General features: G+C 42.6%; 1 protein-coding gene across 1 annotated transcript in view; it reads left to right on the top strand.

Moving 5' to 3' along the window:
• The window catches only part of A2ML1 (alpha-2-macroglobulin like 1), a 56114-nt gene extending 39325 nt beyond the window's left edge, over positions 1-16789 (top strand). The window contains exons 27-36 of the mRNA XM_023192405.1: positions 2236-2310; positions 2490-2652; positions 4897-5111; positions 7300-7515; positions 7688-7815; positions 7975-8065; positions 8569-8637; positions 12625-12666; positions 13695-13817; positions 16748-16789. Coding sequence (XP_023048173.1) covers positions 2236-2310; positions 2490-2652; positions 4897-5111; positions 7300-7515; positions 7688-7815; positions 7975-8065; positions 8569-8637; positions 12625-12666; positions 13695-13817; positions 16748-16762 — 1137 coding nt within the window. The 3' untranslated portion in view covers positions 16763-16789. The remainder of the gene's footprint in view (positions 1-2235; positions 2311-2489; positions 2653-4896; positions 5112-7299; positions 7516-7687; positions 7816-7974; positions 8066-8568; positions 8638-12624; positions 12667-13694; positions 13818-16747) is intronic.
• Positions 16790-17966: the final 1177 nt, after the last annotated feature.

Raw genomic sequence — 17966 nt, 5'->3', positions numbered from 1 at the left:
GTGCAGTGACCCGATCTCCGCTCACTGCAAGCTCCACCGCCTCCCGGGTTCGCGCCATTCTCCTGCTTCAGCCTCCTGAGAAGCTGGGACTACAGGCCTCTGCCACCATGCCTGGATAATTTTTTTTTTTTTGTATTTTTAGTAGAGACGGGGGTTTCACCGTGTTTGCCAGGATGGTCTCGATCTCCTGACCTCGTGATCCACCCGCCTCGGCCTCCCAAAGTGCTAGGATTACAGGCGTGAGCCACTGCACCTGGCCTGTATAAACTTTTCTAGAGAAATCACTTACATTGCTATTCCAGGGCAAGGATTAAAAATCTTGAGTGTTAAAATAAAAATCTTTTTATAGGATTCATTAGACTTCCTCTGCAGGATCTTATTAGTCTCCCCTAAGTTCTTGTCTTCATCTTCTCTTATACACTGTATGATATATACCTGGGGGCTGGGTGTGGTGGCTCACGCCTGTAATCCCAGCACTCTGGGAGGCTGAGGCGGGTGGATCATGAGGTCAGGAGTTTGAGACCAGCCTGACTAACATGGTGAAACACCGTCTCTACTAAAATAAAGGACTTGACTAGAGCAAGATCCCAGAGGTATTCTTCCTTCTTTCCTTTTTTTTTTTTTTTTTTTTTTTTTGAGACAGAGTCTCGCTCTGTTGCACAGGCTGGAGTGTAGTTGCAAAATCCCAGCTCACTGCAACCTCCACCTCCTGGGTTCAAGTGATCCTCAGCCTCCTGAGCAGCTAGGACTATAGGCATGTGCCACCATGCCTGGCTAATTTTTGTATTTTTAGTAGAGATGGGGTTTCACCATGTTGGCCAGGCTGGTTTTGAACTCCTGGCCTCAAGTGATCCACCCGCCTTGACCTCCCAAAGTGCTGGGATTACAGGCATGACCCACACGCATCCAGCCTCTTCCTACTTTCTTATGAGAGGAGGCCAGTCCATTAAGAAATCCATCCTCTGTGTAGCCAAGGTTCGTGGTTTGGCACATGAACTCCAGAATTAAATGTCCTGGGTTCAAATTCCAGTCCTGCTGCAGATGAGCCATGTAACTGTGAGCAAGCTATTTAATTAATTAATTTATTTATTTATTTTTGAGACAGTCTTGCTCTGTTGGCCAGGCTGGAGTGCAATGGAGCAATCTCGGCTCACTGCAACCTCCATCTCCCAGGCTCAAGCAATTCTCCTGCCTCATCCTCCTGAGCAGCTGGGCTTACAGGCATGTGTCACCACGCCTGGCTAATTTTTGTATTTTTAGTAAAGACGTGGTTTCACCATGTTGGCCAGGCTGGTCTTGAACTCCTGAACTCAGGTAATCTGCCCGCCTCAGCCTCCCAAAGTGCTGGGATTACAGGCATGAGCCACCGCACCCGGCTGAATCTTTTTTATTTATTTACTTACTGGTTTTTTTGAGACAGCGTCTCACTCTGTCACCCAGGCTGAAGTGCAGTGGCATGATCATGGCTCACTGCAGCCTTGACCTCCCCAGGCTCAGATGATCCTCCTACTTTAGTTTCCTGAATAGCTGGGACCACGGATCCGCATGCCACCACACCTGGCTAATTTTTGTACATTTTGTAGAGTTGCGGTTTTACCGTGTTGCCCAGGTTGGCCTCAAACTCCTGAGCTCAAGGGATCCTCCCCACCGCCTTGGCTTCAAGCTGGGATAATAGGCATGAGCCACCATGCCTGGCCACAAGCTATTTAATCTTGTTAAGTGTTTGTTTTCTTATCTATAGAATGAGGATAATAATTTGATTTGATATTTTTTAAAATTTGCTTTGGTATTTCTGGGAAAGGCAATAAGCAGGGAAGGTCTCACCTAATCTCCCCTGGGGAAGGGCTGGGCGTTGTGCTGCTTGAGGAGAGCTGCGTGTGAGGAGGCTCAGATGCAGTGATGAGGCAGATTCTCTCCTTATTCCTCCCTTCTTTAAACTTTTATGCTCCTTAACTCCTCTCGCATTTCTTCAACACCCACTCAGCTGAAGTCCACATGCTTTCTCCTGCAGGCTGTTTAAGGCTCTGTAGTTACTGAAGTCCAGCCTGTTCCCTCTTTGTGTGTCCTGGAGGCTTGAGCTGCAGAAAGCCTGTGGAAAGAAGAGCTTTCTTTATTATTTTTTTTCTTTTTAAAAAGAATTCATCTATTCAGAGGGGATGCCGTTTTGCAATCTCCACATAATTCTTGCAGCTGCTGCCTGCTGCCCTGACTCACTGTCTCCCTGTTTGTCTCTAGGGTGGTATTGATGATGAGGTCTCCTTGACTGCATATGTTACAGCTGCATTGCTGGAGATGGGAAAGGACGTAGATGTAAGTTCTCCTGGCTCCTCCTCTTGATACCCTCCTTCTCATGCCTATTCCTAGAGACACTGACCCATCTTTATCCCTAGTCACCCTTTTAGGGTCAAGAAGGATAAGATGATTTCCTGATTACTTCCCATTTTTTAAGGAATGCCTTATAAGTTATGGTCTTCTTCTTCACTTTTTAGGACCCAATGGTGAGCCAGGGTCTACGGTGTCTCAAGAATTCGGCCACCTCCACCACCAGCCTCTACACTCAGGCCCTGCTGGCTTACATTTTCTCCCTGGCTGGGGAAATGGACATCAGAAACATTCTCCTTAAACAGTTAGATCAACAGGCTATCATCTCAGGTATGTTGGTCCTGTTAAGAGTTGTTTGAAATTGTGAACGTAAGCTGTGAGTTATCTATAATCTCCGTAGCATCCTCTGTCCTACACATGAACTCTAGGATTCATTTTAGTAACAGTTATTAAGTCATAAAATTATTGTTGGGAGGTTTGTGAGAAACACATGCAAGTGCTCAAAGGGCATTTTTATACGTTTTTTTTTCTTTTTCTGAGACCGAGTTTCTCTCTTGTTGCCCAGGCTGGATTGCAATAGCGTGATCTCAGCTCACTGCAACCTCTGCCTCCCAAGTTCAACCAATTCTCCTGCCTCAGCCTCCCGAGTAGCTGGGATTACAGGCATGTGCCATCATGCCCAGCTGATTGTTGTATTTTTAGTAGAGAAGGGGTTTCACCATGTTGACCAGGCTGGACTCGAATTCTTGACCTCAGGTGATCTGCCCGTGGGATTGCAGGCATGAGCCACCACGCCTGGCCACATTTTTATACTTCTAATGTGAAGAGAAACTACATTGAAGAAGCTAGTCAGAAAGTATATTGTCATTGTGGAATTACCCTTTTGGAGATCTTTGAAAGTTCTTTGATGTAGGACCACTTTAAATATTTTTTTAATTTTTATTTTTTTGAGACGGTGCCTTGCTCTGTTGCCCAGGCTGGAGTGCAGTGGTGCAATCTTGGCTCACTGCAACCTCTGCCTCCTGGTTTCAAGTGATTCTCCTCCTCAGCCTCTCAAGTAGCTGGGACTACAGGTGCCTGCCACCACACTGGCTAATTTTTGTATTTTTGTATTTTTAGTAGAAACGGAGTTTCACCATGTTGGCCAGGCTGGTCTCAGAATCCTGACCTAAAGTGATCTACCCTTCTTGGCCTCCCAAAGTGCTGAATTATAAGCGTGAGCCATTGCACCTGGCCTGGACCACTTTAAATGTATTTAGAATACTATTTGAAGTTATGACAGATCTTGTAATGCATTTCATTTATCTGACTGTGTATTTAAAATTATTCTTCCAGGCAGAAATGCAGTCTCAGCCTTCATTTATATGAGTGTCATGGCTGAACTGTCCTCTCATAGGGGGCCGGGTAGCTGTTCCTCTTGTGTGTAAGAAGCTCTAGTCATGAAATGTGTGTCTGAGACAATGGGACCTGTTGCACCATATATTGATTTATTGTGATGATCTCTTTTCCATTATCTTGTATTGCAGGCTCACATGTTTCCTGTTACATTCTTCCAATTATATTGCCTTTCTGTGGCTACTTATTATCTCTAAAATTCTGTTTAATTAGTCTTCTAACTTCTACCCTTCTCATTTCCATTGGTTATTTTATTTTTTCTTCAAGTTATCCGTTAAATGTCATCTTGGCTGTCACAGAGATTTCTTTTGGTCTCATGTCCTTTTTTTTTTGAGACAGAGTCTCGCTCTGTCACCCAGGCTAGAGTGCAGTGGCGTGATCTCAGCTCACTGCAAGCTCCGCCTCCCGGGTTCACACCATTCTCCTGCCTCAGCTTCCCGAGTAGCTAGGACTATAGGCGCCCGCCATCATTGGACTGTTTTCTAAGCATATTTCATATAGTTGGCCTCATTAGCATTTCTTCATGGTTTCTCAGAATTCTTACATATGCTCTGCCATTTTTGTTCTACTTAAAATGTTGAATCTTTTTTGTTTGTTGTTCGTTTTTTTAGATGGAGTTTCACTCTTGTTGCCCAAGCTGGAGTGCAATGGGGCGATCTTTGCTCACCGCAACCTCCACCTCCTGGGTTCAAGCGATTCTTCTGCCTCAGCCTCCCGAGTAGCTGGGATTAGAGGCATTTGCCACCACACCCAGCGAATTTTGTATTTTTAGTAGAGATGGGGTTTCTTCATATTGGTCAGGCTGGTCTCAAACTCCCGACCTCAGGTGATCCGCCTGCCTTGGCCTCCCAAAGTGCTGGGATTATAGGTGTGAGTCACCACACCCAGCCTAAACCTATTTCCATTAACATCAAAACTGATAAATTAACAAGGGTGGTTTTCATGTAATTGCTGGAGGCAGGAACATTTATTGATGCTTCTAGCTTTACACACAGGTGCACACATGCATCCTTGCATTTACATCAAGGTCAATTAATCAGCTACATCTAAGACATTTTTTTCTACTCTGTTTAATTCTCAGTTGGTACTTTCTCTGCTCTAAGATGCTGCATTTACAAACTGAATGTGGGAAAGCCAATTCCTTCTAAGGACATCCTAGTTATGTTTCTTTTTCCATAGGAGAATCCATTTACTGGAGCTACAAACCTACTCCATCATCGAATGCCAGCCCTTGGTCTGAGCCTGTGGCTCTAGATGTGGAACTTACAGCATATGCATTGTTGGCCCAGCTTACCAAGCCCAGCCTGACTCAAAAGGAGATAGCCAAGGCCACTAGCATAGTGGCTTGGTTGGCCAAGCAACGGAATGCATATGGGGGCTTCTCTTCTACTCAGGTAAACAGCCTGTTCTCCCCCTGCCACTTCACAGGTAGAACTAGATCTTGTATGGAGATAGAGGAAAAGGTATTGTCCTTGCCCTCTCGGTCCAGGGTCTTAGAGAGGAAAAGCCTGTGAAAAATATATAGAAGTATTCATAAAATGGGTTATATGAGCACATAAATAGTACCAGATGCATGTAATTTTCTTTTTTGTTGAGTGTGAAACACTGGGGCCGGGCATGGTGGCTCAAGCCTGTTATCCCAGCACTTTGGGAGGCCGAGGTAGGCGGATCACCTGAGGTCGGGAGTTCGAGACCAGTCTGACCAACATGGAGAAACACCATCTCTACTAAAAATACAAAATTAGCCAGTCATGGTGATGGGTGCCTGTAATCCCAGCTACCTGGGAGGCTGAGGCAGGAGAATCGCTTGAACCTGGGAGGGGGAGGTTGTGGTGAGCCGAGATGGTGACATTGCACTCCAGCCTGGGCAACAAGAGTTAAAACTCCGTCTCAACAACAACAACAACAACAACAATTTTAACTTTGTTTCAGAAAGATTAATTAGCCACTTGGTGTGTGAGATAATTTAGAAGAGAGAAACGTTGGACTTGAAGAGATCAGGAGACTGTTTTATCTAGGTTAGGGGTAAGGGGAAATTGGGAAATTGAATGAATGGTGTGGCAGTAGGGAAAAAAAAGAGGGGTAGAATTGTATGATAAACTCAAATCATAAAAAAATTATTTTAGATTATAATGAAGAGAGTAGTCATTAATTTATTTATTCTGAAAATATTATTAAATATCTACCATGTCCAAATCACTTTGATGAGGCTGCAGAAGTAACTAAGAAAATATATTTCTTGTCCTCATGAAGATTATAATCTGATTTGTTGAAACTGGCCAATTTCACTGAAGATATAACATGTAAATCAGACCTGAAAGAATGAACATCTTTTAATAGATTGCATGTTTGGTAAAAATGTTACAGGCACCAAGTTTAAATGTGGTAATGACCTAATTAAAAATTAAAAATATTATAGGGTACTATGCCTCCCTGTTTCAGGGAAATGCTTGGCCAAAGATCAGAAAAGACTCCTTTCTTCTTGCTCGGTCCTAAAAAATTATAATATATAATAATATTTTTGGAAAGCAGTAGGTGAAATGTTTACAACTCGCAGTGACAGGTATATGTCAGAATCATTTTTCAATGAAATCCTTGGCTATCACAAGAGGTCATATATCATATATTACTCACACTGGTTTTTCAGCTGACGTTGAGGTCCCTTTCTTTGAATTGTCTCCGTATGTTCAAGCAGTAAAAAACCTCTCTGGCTCCAGTCCACAAAGGGTAAACAAAAACTGTTTGTAGATGGCCAAGCTGCACAGATAGAACTTCTTCACGGCTTCACCAGGGTGGGTGATCTGTCTTCCTGTTTTGTAGGACAGTGATAATGTTGAAATAAGAATGTCTTTTTCATTTGTGAGATGAAGAAATAGGGGTTTTTTTTGGTAATAGATATTTTACACAGTATCAAGCATGTAGAAATTTTCATAACATAGAGCGAGATATGACAATTTTGTTGAACACTTTATTCATTTTTCTTTGCCCTTGCAATTTATATGAATTACGTTTTCAGAATGAAACAGTTCAAACGTCACTGTACCAGACTCACTTAGTGACAGTTATCTGTCTTATTCCCAGAGAAATAAAAGATTGTCACATAGTGTCATGGCTAAGAAGCAAGGAAGGACTTTCCTAGGTCCCTGATGCTCCTTCCAACTGTGAGGTAGAAGATCATCACACAGTTAAATGACGTCATAGGCTGCAATTTCTAGGGCTATCATGTTAATACTGTTTCCTCCCCAAATAAGGAAGCTGTAAAATATATACTGAACAGTTACCCACTTGCTTCTAGCAATAACTCATTCTGAAGCTGTTTGATTTCTGAATATGAATTGATTAGGTTAACCAAGTAACCTACGGATGTTCAGTAGTACCTTGTTGATGGTGATTTTCTATAAAAGCAAGCTACTGTGATTTCTGTCAGCTTCTCCAGAGAAGGTGGGTATAGTTCTCTAAATACTTAGAGGAGGCATCATCCAAGCCAACTAACAACAACCACATGTGTGGGTTATAGAGTTATTCAAGGTTAATTCCAATGACTCACAAAATGGTAAGTATACGTTTGGTTGTTTCCCTCAGGATACTGTAGTTGCTCTCCAAGCTCTTGCCAAATATGCCACTACCGCCTACATGCCATCTGAGGAGATCAACCTGGTTGTAAAATCCACTGAGAATTTCCAGCGTACATTCAACATACAGTCAGCCAACAGACTGGTATTTCAGCAGGAGACTCTGCCCAATGTCCCTGGAATGTACACGTTGGAGGCCTCAGGCCAGGGCTGTGTCTATGTGCAGGTAAGTAGAGATCCATGAGAAGGAATGTACATTGGGAAGGAGAGTCTGAGGGCATCTTCCCCTTAGGCCTTCTCTCTCTCTCTCTCTGTTTCTCACTTGTGAGAAAAGTAGTTTGAACTGTACAATCTTTAAAGTTCTTTCCAACTCTGATTTGGCTATTTCTTCCTACCAGACAGTGTTGAGATACAATATTCTCCCTCCTACAAATATGAAGACCTTTAGTCTTAGCGTGGAAATGGGAAAAGCTAGATGTGAGCAACTGACTTCACCTCGATCCTTGACTCTCGCTATTCACACCAGGTGAGGAAAGCTGGGGTGATGGTGGCCGGCAGAGCACCTGGTCTGAGGAGCTGAGGTGGGACACGTGTGTGTGTGTGCGTGTGTGTGTGTATGTGTGTTGAGGATGCAGAGTGCACTTAAGTAATAGGCTCACATGTGTTTTCTTCTTCCTGCTCTCAGTTATGTGGGGAGCCGTAGCTCTTCCAATATGGTGATTGTGGAAGTGAAGATGCTATCTGGGTTCAGTCCCATGGAGGGCACCAGTCAGTTAGTAAGTTACTTCTGTTTTCTTCATTTATCTAGCTGTGAGGGGACCTGACAGTATAATCAAAAAAACTGGTAAAATGGGCATCATGGCATGTGTGTGTATATATACACACACATATATATACATGGCATGTATATACATACATATATATGTATGTATATGTATGTACATTTGTAAGAAAAGTAGTTTTCATATATATATGGCATCCATATACACGGTGTGTGTATATATACATATGTAGGTATATATACATGTATATATGTGCATATATATACGTGTGTGTGTGTATGTGTGTATATATATACACACATGATTGGATTATTTAAATGGGCTGCAAGGTTGTAGCAGACATATGACATGCAACTTGTAATAGTCTCGGTTCCCTTTTCCTACCTTTTCCACAGTATGTATTGTTTCCTTGATCATGGCAGAGCTTTGGAAGAATACTGTAGGGGATAGGGAAGGCTCTGGCTCTTAGTCTCTATTTTTCTCCCTCTCTTATTCAGCTTCTCCAGCAACCCCTGGTGAAGAAGGTTGAATTTGGAACTGACACACTTAACATTTACTTGGATGAGGTAGGTATTCAGGAACTAGATCAAAGAACTGGATTGCTTATGGATCTTCATGACTTCTCTTCTAATCTGTATATATGGGTGTCACACACATGGGGATGAGGGGCCTGGGAGTGAGTCCACACCCTGCCATGAGTTCTGCCTCCATGCTGGTGTACCCTAAAACACCCCACTGTGCCTCTAGAGGAGCCCTGTCCAACAGACCTCTAATGTGAGCCATTTACGTCGTTTAAAGAGTTCTGGTAGCCACATTTAAAAAGTAGAGGAACAGATGAAATTAAATTTAATGATATATTTTATGCAAGCTTATATACCTCAAATATTTCCATTTTACTATACAATTAATATACAGAAGTATTAATGAGATATCTACATTCTTTTTTTTTTTTTCTGTACCACGCCTTTGAAATCCAGTACGTACAGCACTGTCGGTGCGTCTCATTTCTGTCTGGCCTCATTTCAAGTGCTCAGTAGCCACAAGTGACATTGCCACTCTAGAGGATGCTATAGTAGTTAATAGCAGAAGCTCTGAAGCCAGACTGCCTGGGCTGCAATCTTGGTTCTAGCACTGGCTGTGTAACTGGACAAGTTGTTGAAAGTTAGCTGTAAAATGTGTGTGGGTAGGGGTCAAAATAGTTATCTCTTAGAGTTCTAGAAAAAACTAAATTATTTAAGACACGTAAAAATATCTAGAACTGTGCCTGGTACAGAGTAAGCCCTCATTACTCTATAGCCATTTGTATCATTTTAACATAATGTTAATATTACTTAATGTTAATCAGACATTGTATATAACCTTTCATTTTAATAAAACAAGAAGTTCTCGGCCGGGCGCGGTGGCTCAAGCCTGTGATCCCAGCACTTTGGGAGGCCTGAGACGGGCGGATCACGAGGTCAGGAGATCGAGACCATCCTGGCTAACACGGTGAAACCCCGTCTCTACTAAAAAAATACAAAAACTAGCCGGGCAAGGTGGCGGGCGCCTGTAGTCCCAGCTACTCCGGAGGCTGAGGCAGGAGAATGGCGTAAACCCGGGAGGCAGAGCTTGCAGTGAGCTGAGATCCGGCCACTGCACTCCAGTCCGGGCGACAGAGCGAGACTCTGCCTCAAAAAAAAAAAAAAAAAAAAAAAAAAGAAGTTCTCAAGGACTAACAACGTTCTAAAAATTGTTAACAATGCTCCTTTTCATGATATTCCACTCCACACAAGGAACAAAATTATCCTTATTGTATATAACCAACAGACAGGAATATCCCAAATCAAAAGATGCTGTTGTTAGTAACATCCATTTCCAACCTCCTGCCCACCCACTAACCCGATCATCTAACTGTGTTTCCTATCTTCCTGGGAGCCAGGGTTTTGTTCACATTGTGTGAGCCGTGTATAGCTTCTTTTGACATAGCTCGGGTTAGCTTATCAGGCACTACCCTGTAATCGTGATGTTGTGGTTTAAAACTTTGCCAAGTTTCTGATGCTTTCATACATGACTTATTCAAGTCTTACAGCAACCGACTGAGACTTGGAGAGAGAGAGTGGCTTGTCCGAGTCATACCATCTGTCCGTGTCTAGGGTGGGAGCAGAACCTGGGGAGTCTGATTTCTATGACACCATGCCTGAGACGGTGATGAACTGCTTGCTCCTCAGTGTGTCCTGCCAAATCTGCCAGTTGGCTTCTAATCTGAAGCATCGGGTCTAATGGTCTAAAAGCCAGTGCTAATGATTGTATCTGTGGTTATTTCCTCTTTTCTGTGTATCTTCTTCCTTGTGGTCTTCATCAATTTCACCAGAGGATGACCTTATTCACATATATAGTCTTCCTTATTCTTTAATGAACTTGTACTATAAATGTCCCTCTAGGTACATGCCATCCCTGTCCCACAATCTCAGACAAGTAGTGTTTTCATTGTCATTCACTTATATGTCTTAATTTGTTGGGAAACACATGAAAGTTTTAAAGCCATCCTTTTGTTCCTGATGTCTAATTTTGTTGCATTATGGTCTGAGAATACAGTCTTCATGATCCTGATTGCCTGGAATGTGCTAAAGTTTCTTCCATGACCTAATCCGTGATCTGTTTTTGCAAGTGTTCAGTGTGCACTCCAAAAGAACATCTATTTCTTTTCTCTTGGGCCTGGATTCTGATCTAGAAGTCTGAGATCATTATTTCTGTTGTTCATGTGTTTGATAACTCTGCTTATTTTTCTGCTTGATTTAACAGTTTCTGAAAAGCATATGTTAAAATATCCAATTATGATGGAGTTTGTTTCTTTGTTTGTTTAGTATTTTTTGGATAGAGACAGGGTTTCACCATTTTGGCCAGGCTGGTCTTGAACTCCTGACCTCAAGTGATCTGCCCACCTAGGCCTCCCAAAGTGCTGGAGTCATAGGTGTGAGCCACCGCCCCCAGCCTCTAATTATGATATTTGATTTATCCATTTATCCATACATTTTTGACTGTCATTTCCTGATATATTTGAGACTATATAATTAGATACATATATTATGAACATATCTTCTTATTAAATTTTCCTTATGTTAGTACATACTATCCTTTCCCCATTACTATATATGTGTATACATTTATATCATATACTTTTGCCTTAGATTCCTACACCACACATGCACACACACACACATTTTTTTCCTTGCCTTAGATGCCATTTAGTCAGATATTAAAACTGCTACTAGCCAGCTTTCTTTTTTTTTTCTTTTTCTTTTTTTTTTTTTTTTTGAGATGGAGTCTCACTCTGTCACCCAGGCTGGAGTGCAGTGGTGCGATCTCGGCTCACTGCAACCTCCGCCTCCCGGGTTCAAGCAATTCTCCTGCCTCAGCCTCCTGAGTAGCTGGGATTACAGGCACCTGCCACCACACCCAGTTAATTTTTGCATTTTTAGTAGAGACAGGGTTTCACCATGTTGGTCAAGCTGGTCTCGAACCCCTGACCTCGTGATCCACCCACCTCGGCCTCCCAAAGTGCTGGGATTACAGGCGTGGGCCACCGCGCCTGGCCCTACCCCAGCTTTCTTTTGGTTCATGTTAGTCATTGGCTTTAATTCGTTATGGTGACCAAATGATAGAAAAGAACAGTGGTTCTAAAAGTTCTTTGTTTCAGGATCCCTTTATACTCTTAATTTACTGAGGACCTCAAACAGCTTTCAGTGAAGTGGATTTTAACTATTGGTCTTTATCATGTTAGAAATTAAAACTGAGACAATCTTAAAATATTTATTAATTTAAAAACAATAATAAACTCACTACATCTTAATATAAATAACATTTTTATGAAAATAACTATTTTCGCCGGGCGCGGTGGCTCAAGCCTGTAATCCCAGCACTTTGGGAGGCCGAGACGGGCGGATCACGAGGTCAGGAGATCAAGACCATCCTGGCTAACCCGGTGAAACCCCGTCTCTACTAAAAACACACACACAAAAAAAACTAGCCGGGCGAGGTGGCGGGCGCCTGTAGTCCCAGCTACTCCGGAGGCTGAGGCAGGAGAATGGCTGAACCCGGGAGGTGGAGCTTGCAGTGAGCTGAGATCCGGCCACTGCACTCCAGCCCGGGCGACAGAGCAAGACTCCGTCTCAAAAAAAAAAAAAAAAAATTTTACAAATACTCCTTCCCAAGCCAAGTAGCACGTAATTAAATTATCTGATCTCCTAAACTATTTTAATTCAGTTATGTGCCATTTTTAAGTTGCGTACACTAGAGACATTTGATATGATGTGGTCCTCAGACCAAGAAGAGAACAATGTGAACCATCGTTCTCAAAGGGCTATTTCTGTTATTTCTGCTATGATTAATAATTTGTCACAATGTACAAATATTAGTGATTGAAACTTTCTTGTAATTCTGAATATGCTCATAACCTGTAGAGATTCTCTGGAAAGGGCTAAAGCAGTAGCTTTTATGAAGCTATATCCTTCTCCTATATCCCTCTGAATATAGGAGACCCTCAAAGTAATAATATGTCTTATTTCATTTTACAGATGAACGGGCAACAATTCAGTATTCTGATCCCTGTGAATGAGGTAAATCCCGCGGATAAACGGGTGGAGTTATGGGTTAGGTGGCAGAAGTTAAGAGGAGCCGCTTTCAAGTTACTGTTACTATCTTTTTTTGAGATAGAGTCTCACTGTGTCACCCACGCTGGAGTGCAGTGGCGGAGGTTGAGTGGCTCACCTCCCAGGTTCAAGCGATTCTCCTGCCTCAGCCTCCCGAGTTGCGGGATTATAGGTGCCCACTATCACGCCTGGCTAATTTTTGTATTGTTAGTAGAGACGGGTTTCACCATGTTGACCAGGCTGGTCTTGAACTCCTGACTTCAGGTGATCCGCCTGCCTCGGCCTCCCAAAGTACTGGGATTACAGGTATGAGCCACCACACTCAGCCCTGTTATTGTCTTTTGGAAGTTTATTTTTGATAGAAAGTGAGCTTTCCTTTTTTGTCTTAAACCTTTTTTTTTTTTGAAAGAGGGTCTGGCTCAGGCTGGAGTGCAGTGGCGTGATCTCAGCTCACTGCAGCCTCTGCCTCCCAAGTTCAAGCGATTCTTGTGCCTCAGCCTCCTGAGTAGCCGGGATTACAGGCGTGTGCCATCACGTCCAGCTAATTTTTTTGTATTTTTAATAGAGATGGGGTTTTGCCATATTGGCCAGGCTGGTCTCAAACTCCTGGCCTCAGGTGATCTGCCTACTTCAGCCTCCCAAAGTGCTGGGATTACAGGTATGAGCCACTGTGCCCAGCCTGTCCTAAACTCTTGAAAATAGTTTATGTCAGAAAAAGCTAATCTTGGTATTAAAACGATACTTTTTTCTGTCAGATTGAAAATAGATTGACTTTTCCTAATATTTTTACATAATACATCTTTGTTATATGAAAATACTAAGATGAAAGTAAAGGTTACCTGATTCTACTCCTGTGAGATAACACTATGAATAATCCAATTGTGCATTTGTGAGTTATTTTGTGTATAGAGGTCAAGTATCCTCTATATATGTAATGAGCTTCTGAGTATCACAATGTGTTTTATTTTTTGTTTGTTTGATTGTTTGCTTTTCAGGATAGAAGCTGGAAAGAGACTCAATTAGTCCTCTATGTCATTACTGGAAGGTGGAACATTCTTCTGTTGCTTGAAGCAGAACTCATTCAATCAAATGATTTAATTTCTCTGACTAGTAAATGGGTAACAGATGAATATGTCTGAACCTCAGCTGTAATACTTTCTAGTACCTTTGCAAGGAGATGGGATAGGAACAAGCACTCAGAGGAGGTGCTGTATGGGCAAGGTCACGGGGGAAGAAAGGTGGTTTAGCTGTTTTGTGTAGCCATTTAGGGGGCTCTCCAGAGAGGAGACAGTGGTGGAGGGTGAACTAGAGAAGACAAGAATGTCTTCCTAGGCTGGGCGCAGTGGCTCATGCCTGTAATCCCAGCACTTTGGGAGTGTGAGGTGGGCGGATCACTTGAGGTTGGGAGTTCAAGACCAGCCTGGCCAACATGGTGAAACCCGTCTCTACTAACAATACAAAAATTAGCCAGGTGTGGTGGCACAGGCCTGTAATCCCAGCCCCTTGGGAGTCTGAGGCAGGAGAATCACCTCAACACTGGAGGTGGAGGTTGCAGTGAGCTGAGATTGTGCCACTGTACTCCAGCCTGGGCAATGAAGCAAGACCCTGTCTCAAATAATAATAATAATAATAATAATAATAATAATAATAATAATAATAATAATGTTTTTCTAGAGTTTAAATCTAAAGGAAAATGTGATTTAGGGCTTTGGGAATTGGCTAAAAAAATAAAAATGGAAAAGAAAATCTGTGCATTTAGTTCTATACATATTACTTTGGAAACCAAAAGTTCTTTTAAAGGTGATGATCATCCTTTCCCCCAAAACTCACAATTTGGCTTCTTCCTTAAACCTTTCAACCCAGACTTCTCAAAGAATCATTTTAAAGATGTGAGGACAGGTTAGAATGGAGAATTTTAATTATGGGACTGCGCTCACCCAGCCCACTACTGCGGGGCAAACAGTGATTGGTTACAAGAAAAGTGGCTGGCCAGAATGCCCTCTCCATCTCTCTCGGTTTCTCTTCTCCATGATTCTCCCAGCCTTTCCCCACATGGGCTATCTATCACTGTGCAAGCACTTCCTCGGAGCAATGCTTTTGTTTTGGAAACAGGTTTGGAGGCAAAGGGATAAGGGAAGTAAGATGAACGATGTTTAACAGAAAAGATTCTCTAGGCAATTACACCCTTTTATCCTGGGTCTCCACTGGATCAGTTATGCTCCCCTTGATTGTAAATTCTGACTGAAAAGTCAGGCAAAATAAGTACATTCTACAAAAACAAAAAAATGACTGATGGGACCTACTTAAACTAAAGAGCTTCTGCACAGCAAAAGAAACTATCAACAGAGTAAACAGACAGCCTAAAGAAATGGAGAAAATATTAACAAACTGTGCCTCCAACAAAGAACTAATATCCAGAATCTATAAGGAACTTAAATCAGCAAGAAAAAACAAATAATTCCATCAAAACGTGGGCAAAGGGCATGAGCAGACACTTCTCAAAAGAAGAGTACAAGTGGCCAATAAACATATGAAGAAATGCTCAACATCACTAATCATCAGAGAAATGCACAATCAAAACCACAATGAGATACCATCTACACTAGTTAGAATGGCTATTATTAAAGTCAGAAAATAATGGATGTTGGCGAGGTAGCAGAGAAAAGGGAACTCTAACACCTAACACACTGTTGGTGGGAATGTAAATTAGTTCAGCCCCTGTGGAAAGCAGTGTGGTGTTTTCTCAAAGAATTAAAAATAGAATTACCATTCAACCCGGCAGTCTCACTACTGGGTATATACACAAAGGGAAATAAATCTTTCTACCAAAAGGACAAATGCACCTGTACATTTTTCGCAGCACTATTCCCAATAGCAAAGACATGGAATCAGCCTAGATGTTCATCAATGGTAGATTGGATAAAGAAAATGTGGTTCATATATTCCATGGAATACTATGTAGTCATAAAAAAGAATGCAATCGGCCCAGTGTGGTGGCTTATACCTGTAAACCCAGCACTTTGGGAGGCCGGGGTGGGTGGATCACCTGAGGTCAGGAGTTTGAGACCAACCTGGCCAACATGGCAAAACCCCATCTCTACTAAAAATACTAAAACCTAGCTGGGCATGGTGGCAGGTGCCTATAATCCCAGCTACTTGGGAGGCTGAGGCAGGAGAATTGCTTGAACCCAGGAGGTGGAGGTTGTAGTGAGCCAAGATCACGCCATTGCACTTCAGCCTGGACGACAAGAGCAAAACTCCGTATCTAAATAAATAAATAAATAAATATGAAATCATGTCCTTTGCAGCAGCATGGATGCAGCTGGAGACCATTATCCTAAGTGAATTCATGCAGAAACAGAAAACCAAATACTGCATGTTTTCACTTTAAGTGGGAGCTAAACATGTTGTACACATAGACACAAAGATAGGAACAATAAGCACTGGAGATCCCAAAAGGGAAGAGGAAGGAAAGAGGGCAAGCATTGAAACCTACTTTCAGGTACTGTGTTCACTATTTGGGCAATGGGATCAGTAGCTCAAACCTCAGCATCACGAAATACACCCATGTAACAAAACCTGCATATTTACGCCCTGAATCTAAACCTGCATATGTACCTCATGAATTTAAAATTAAAAAGGCCAGGCATGGTGGCTCACTCATGTAATCCCAGCACTCTGGTAGGCCAAGGTGAGAGGATCACTTGAGCTCTGAGTTCGAAATCAACCTAGGCAACATAGCAAAACTCCACCTCTACCAAAAATACAAAAATTAGCCAGGCATGGTGGCGTGTTCCTGTAGTCCCAGCTACTCCAGAGGCTGAGGTGGGAGAATCGCTTGAACCCGGGAGGAGGAGGTTGTAGTGAGCCGAGTTTGTACCACTGAACTCCAACCTGGGTGACAAAGTGAGACCTTGTCTCAAAAATAAATAAATAAATAAATAAATGTGTATACTGAAGAGAATATTTCCCCAAGCCCAGAGTCACAGTTGCATTAATTGTTCTGTCCTTTTCTCTTCCATCCTTGTGTCTGTCCTGGTCCTTCTAGGAGTTCCTACAGTGAGGGCAGACACGCAAAGGAGGTCATCCCCTGGCTTGCCTCTCGGCTATCAAAGGAAGAGAACAGAGGGAACTCTGAAGAAAAGGTAGTTGCCAGGCGCGGTGGCTCACACCTGTAATCCCAGCACTTCGGGAGGCTGAGGCGGGCGGATCACTAGAGATCAGGAGTTCAAGATCAGCCTGGCTAACATGGTGAAACCCTGTCTCTACGAAACATCCAAAATTAACTGGGCGTGGTGGTGCGTGCCTGTAATCCCAGCTACTCGGGAGCCTGAAGCAGGAGAATCACTTGAACCTGGGAGGCGGAGGTTGCAGTGAGCTGGGATCGCACCACTGCACTCCAGCCTGGGTGACAGAGTGAGACCCGGTCTCCAAAAAAAAAAAAAGAAGGTAGTCATGAAATCCCCTTCCACTCACTAAAAGCTCCACCCTATGTATATTTGGGTCTGCAGCACTTAGCAGAGCATTCCCCCTTTTGGAATAAAAGGAAATGGTGATCCTCAAGACTTAAGAAGTTAAGTGGGCAGATTAGGACATGTTAAATGATTAGGACAACTCTTTATTCTTGTATCTTTGGGATTTCAGATGGGATAAAAAGAATATTCTTATGCTTAAATTATCAACTATGCGGAATAAAAGGATGTTAATAAGAACATGTACATTGTCCAACTCACTGAAATATAAACATTTGTGCATATCTGAGAAGGTGATTGTGAGGATTAGGTGGCATTTAGCATTCAAGTGACACTTGGTATTATAGTACTTATAGTAAATACTGATACATACATTTATTATATGTCAGGTATTGTACCAGGCCTGGGAATACAAAGATAAATAAAATGAAGTTTCTGTCCTCAAGAAGCTCACAGCCTAGTGGAGGGAGGAAGGAAACAAACAAGTTAACAGTTATAATACAATGTGACAAAAAAGAATGATAGAAGAAAGCACAAAAAGCTATGGGAGGCCGGGTGCGGTGGCTCACGCCTGTAATCCCAGCACTTTGGGAGGCCAAGGCAGGCAGATCACCTGAGGTCAGGGGTTCGAGACCAGCCTGGCCAACATGGTGAAACCCCATCTGTAGTAAAAATATAAAAAATTAGCTGAGTGTGGTAGCAGGCGCCTGTAATCCCAGCTAATCGGGAGGCTGAGGCATGAGAATCACTTGAATCTGGGAGGTGGAGGTTGCAGTGAGCGGAGATTGCACCACT

Source organism: Piliocolobus tephrosceles, chromosome 10 (assembly GCF_002776525.5).
Source record: "Piliocolobus tephrosceles isolate RC106 chromosome 10, ASM277652v3, whole genome shotgun sequence".
NCBI classification, from domain to species: domain Eukaryota; kingdom Metazoa; phylum Chordata; class Mammalia; order Primates; family Cercopithecidae; genus Piliocolobus; species Piliocolobus tephrosceles.
This window is presented reverse-complemented; position numbering and strand designations above follow the sequence as displayed.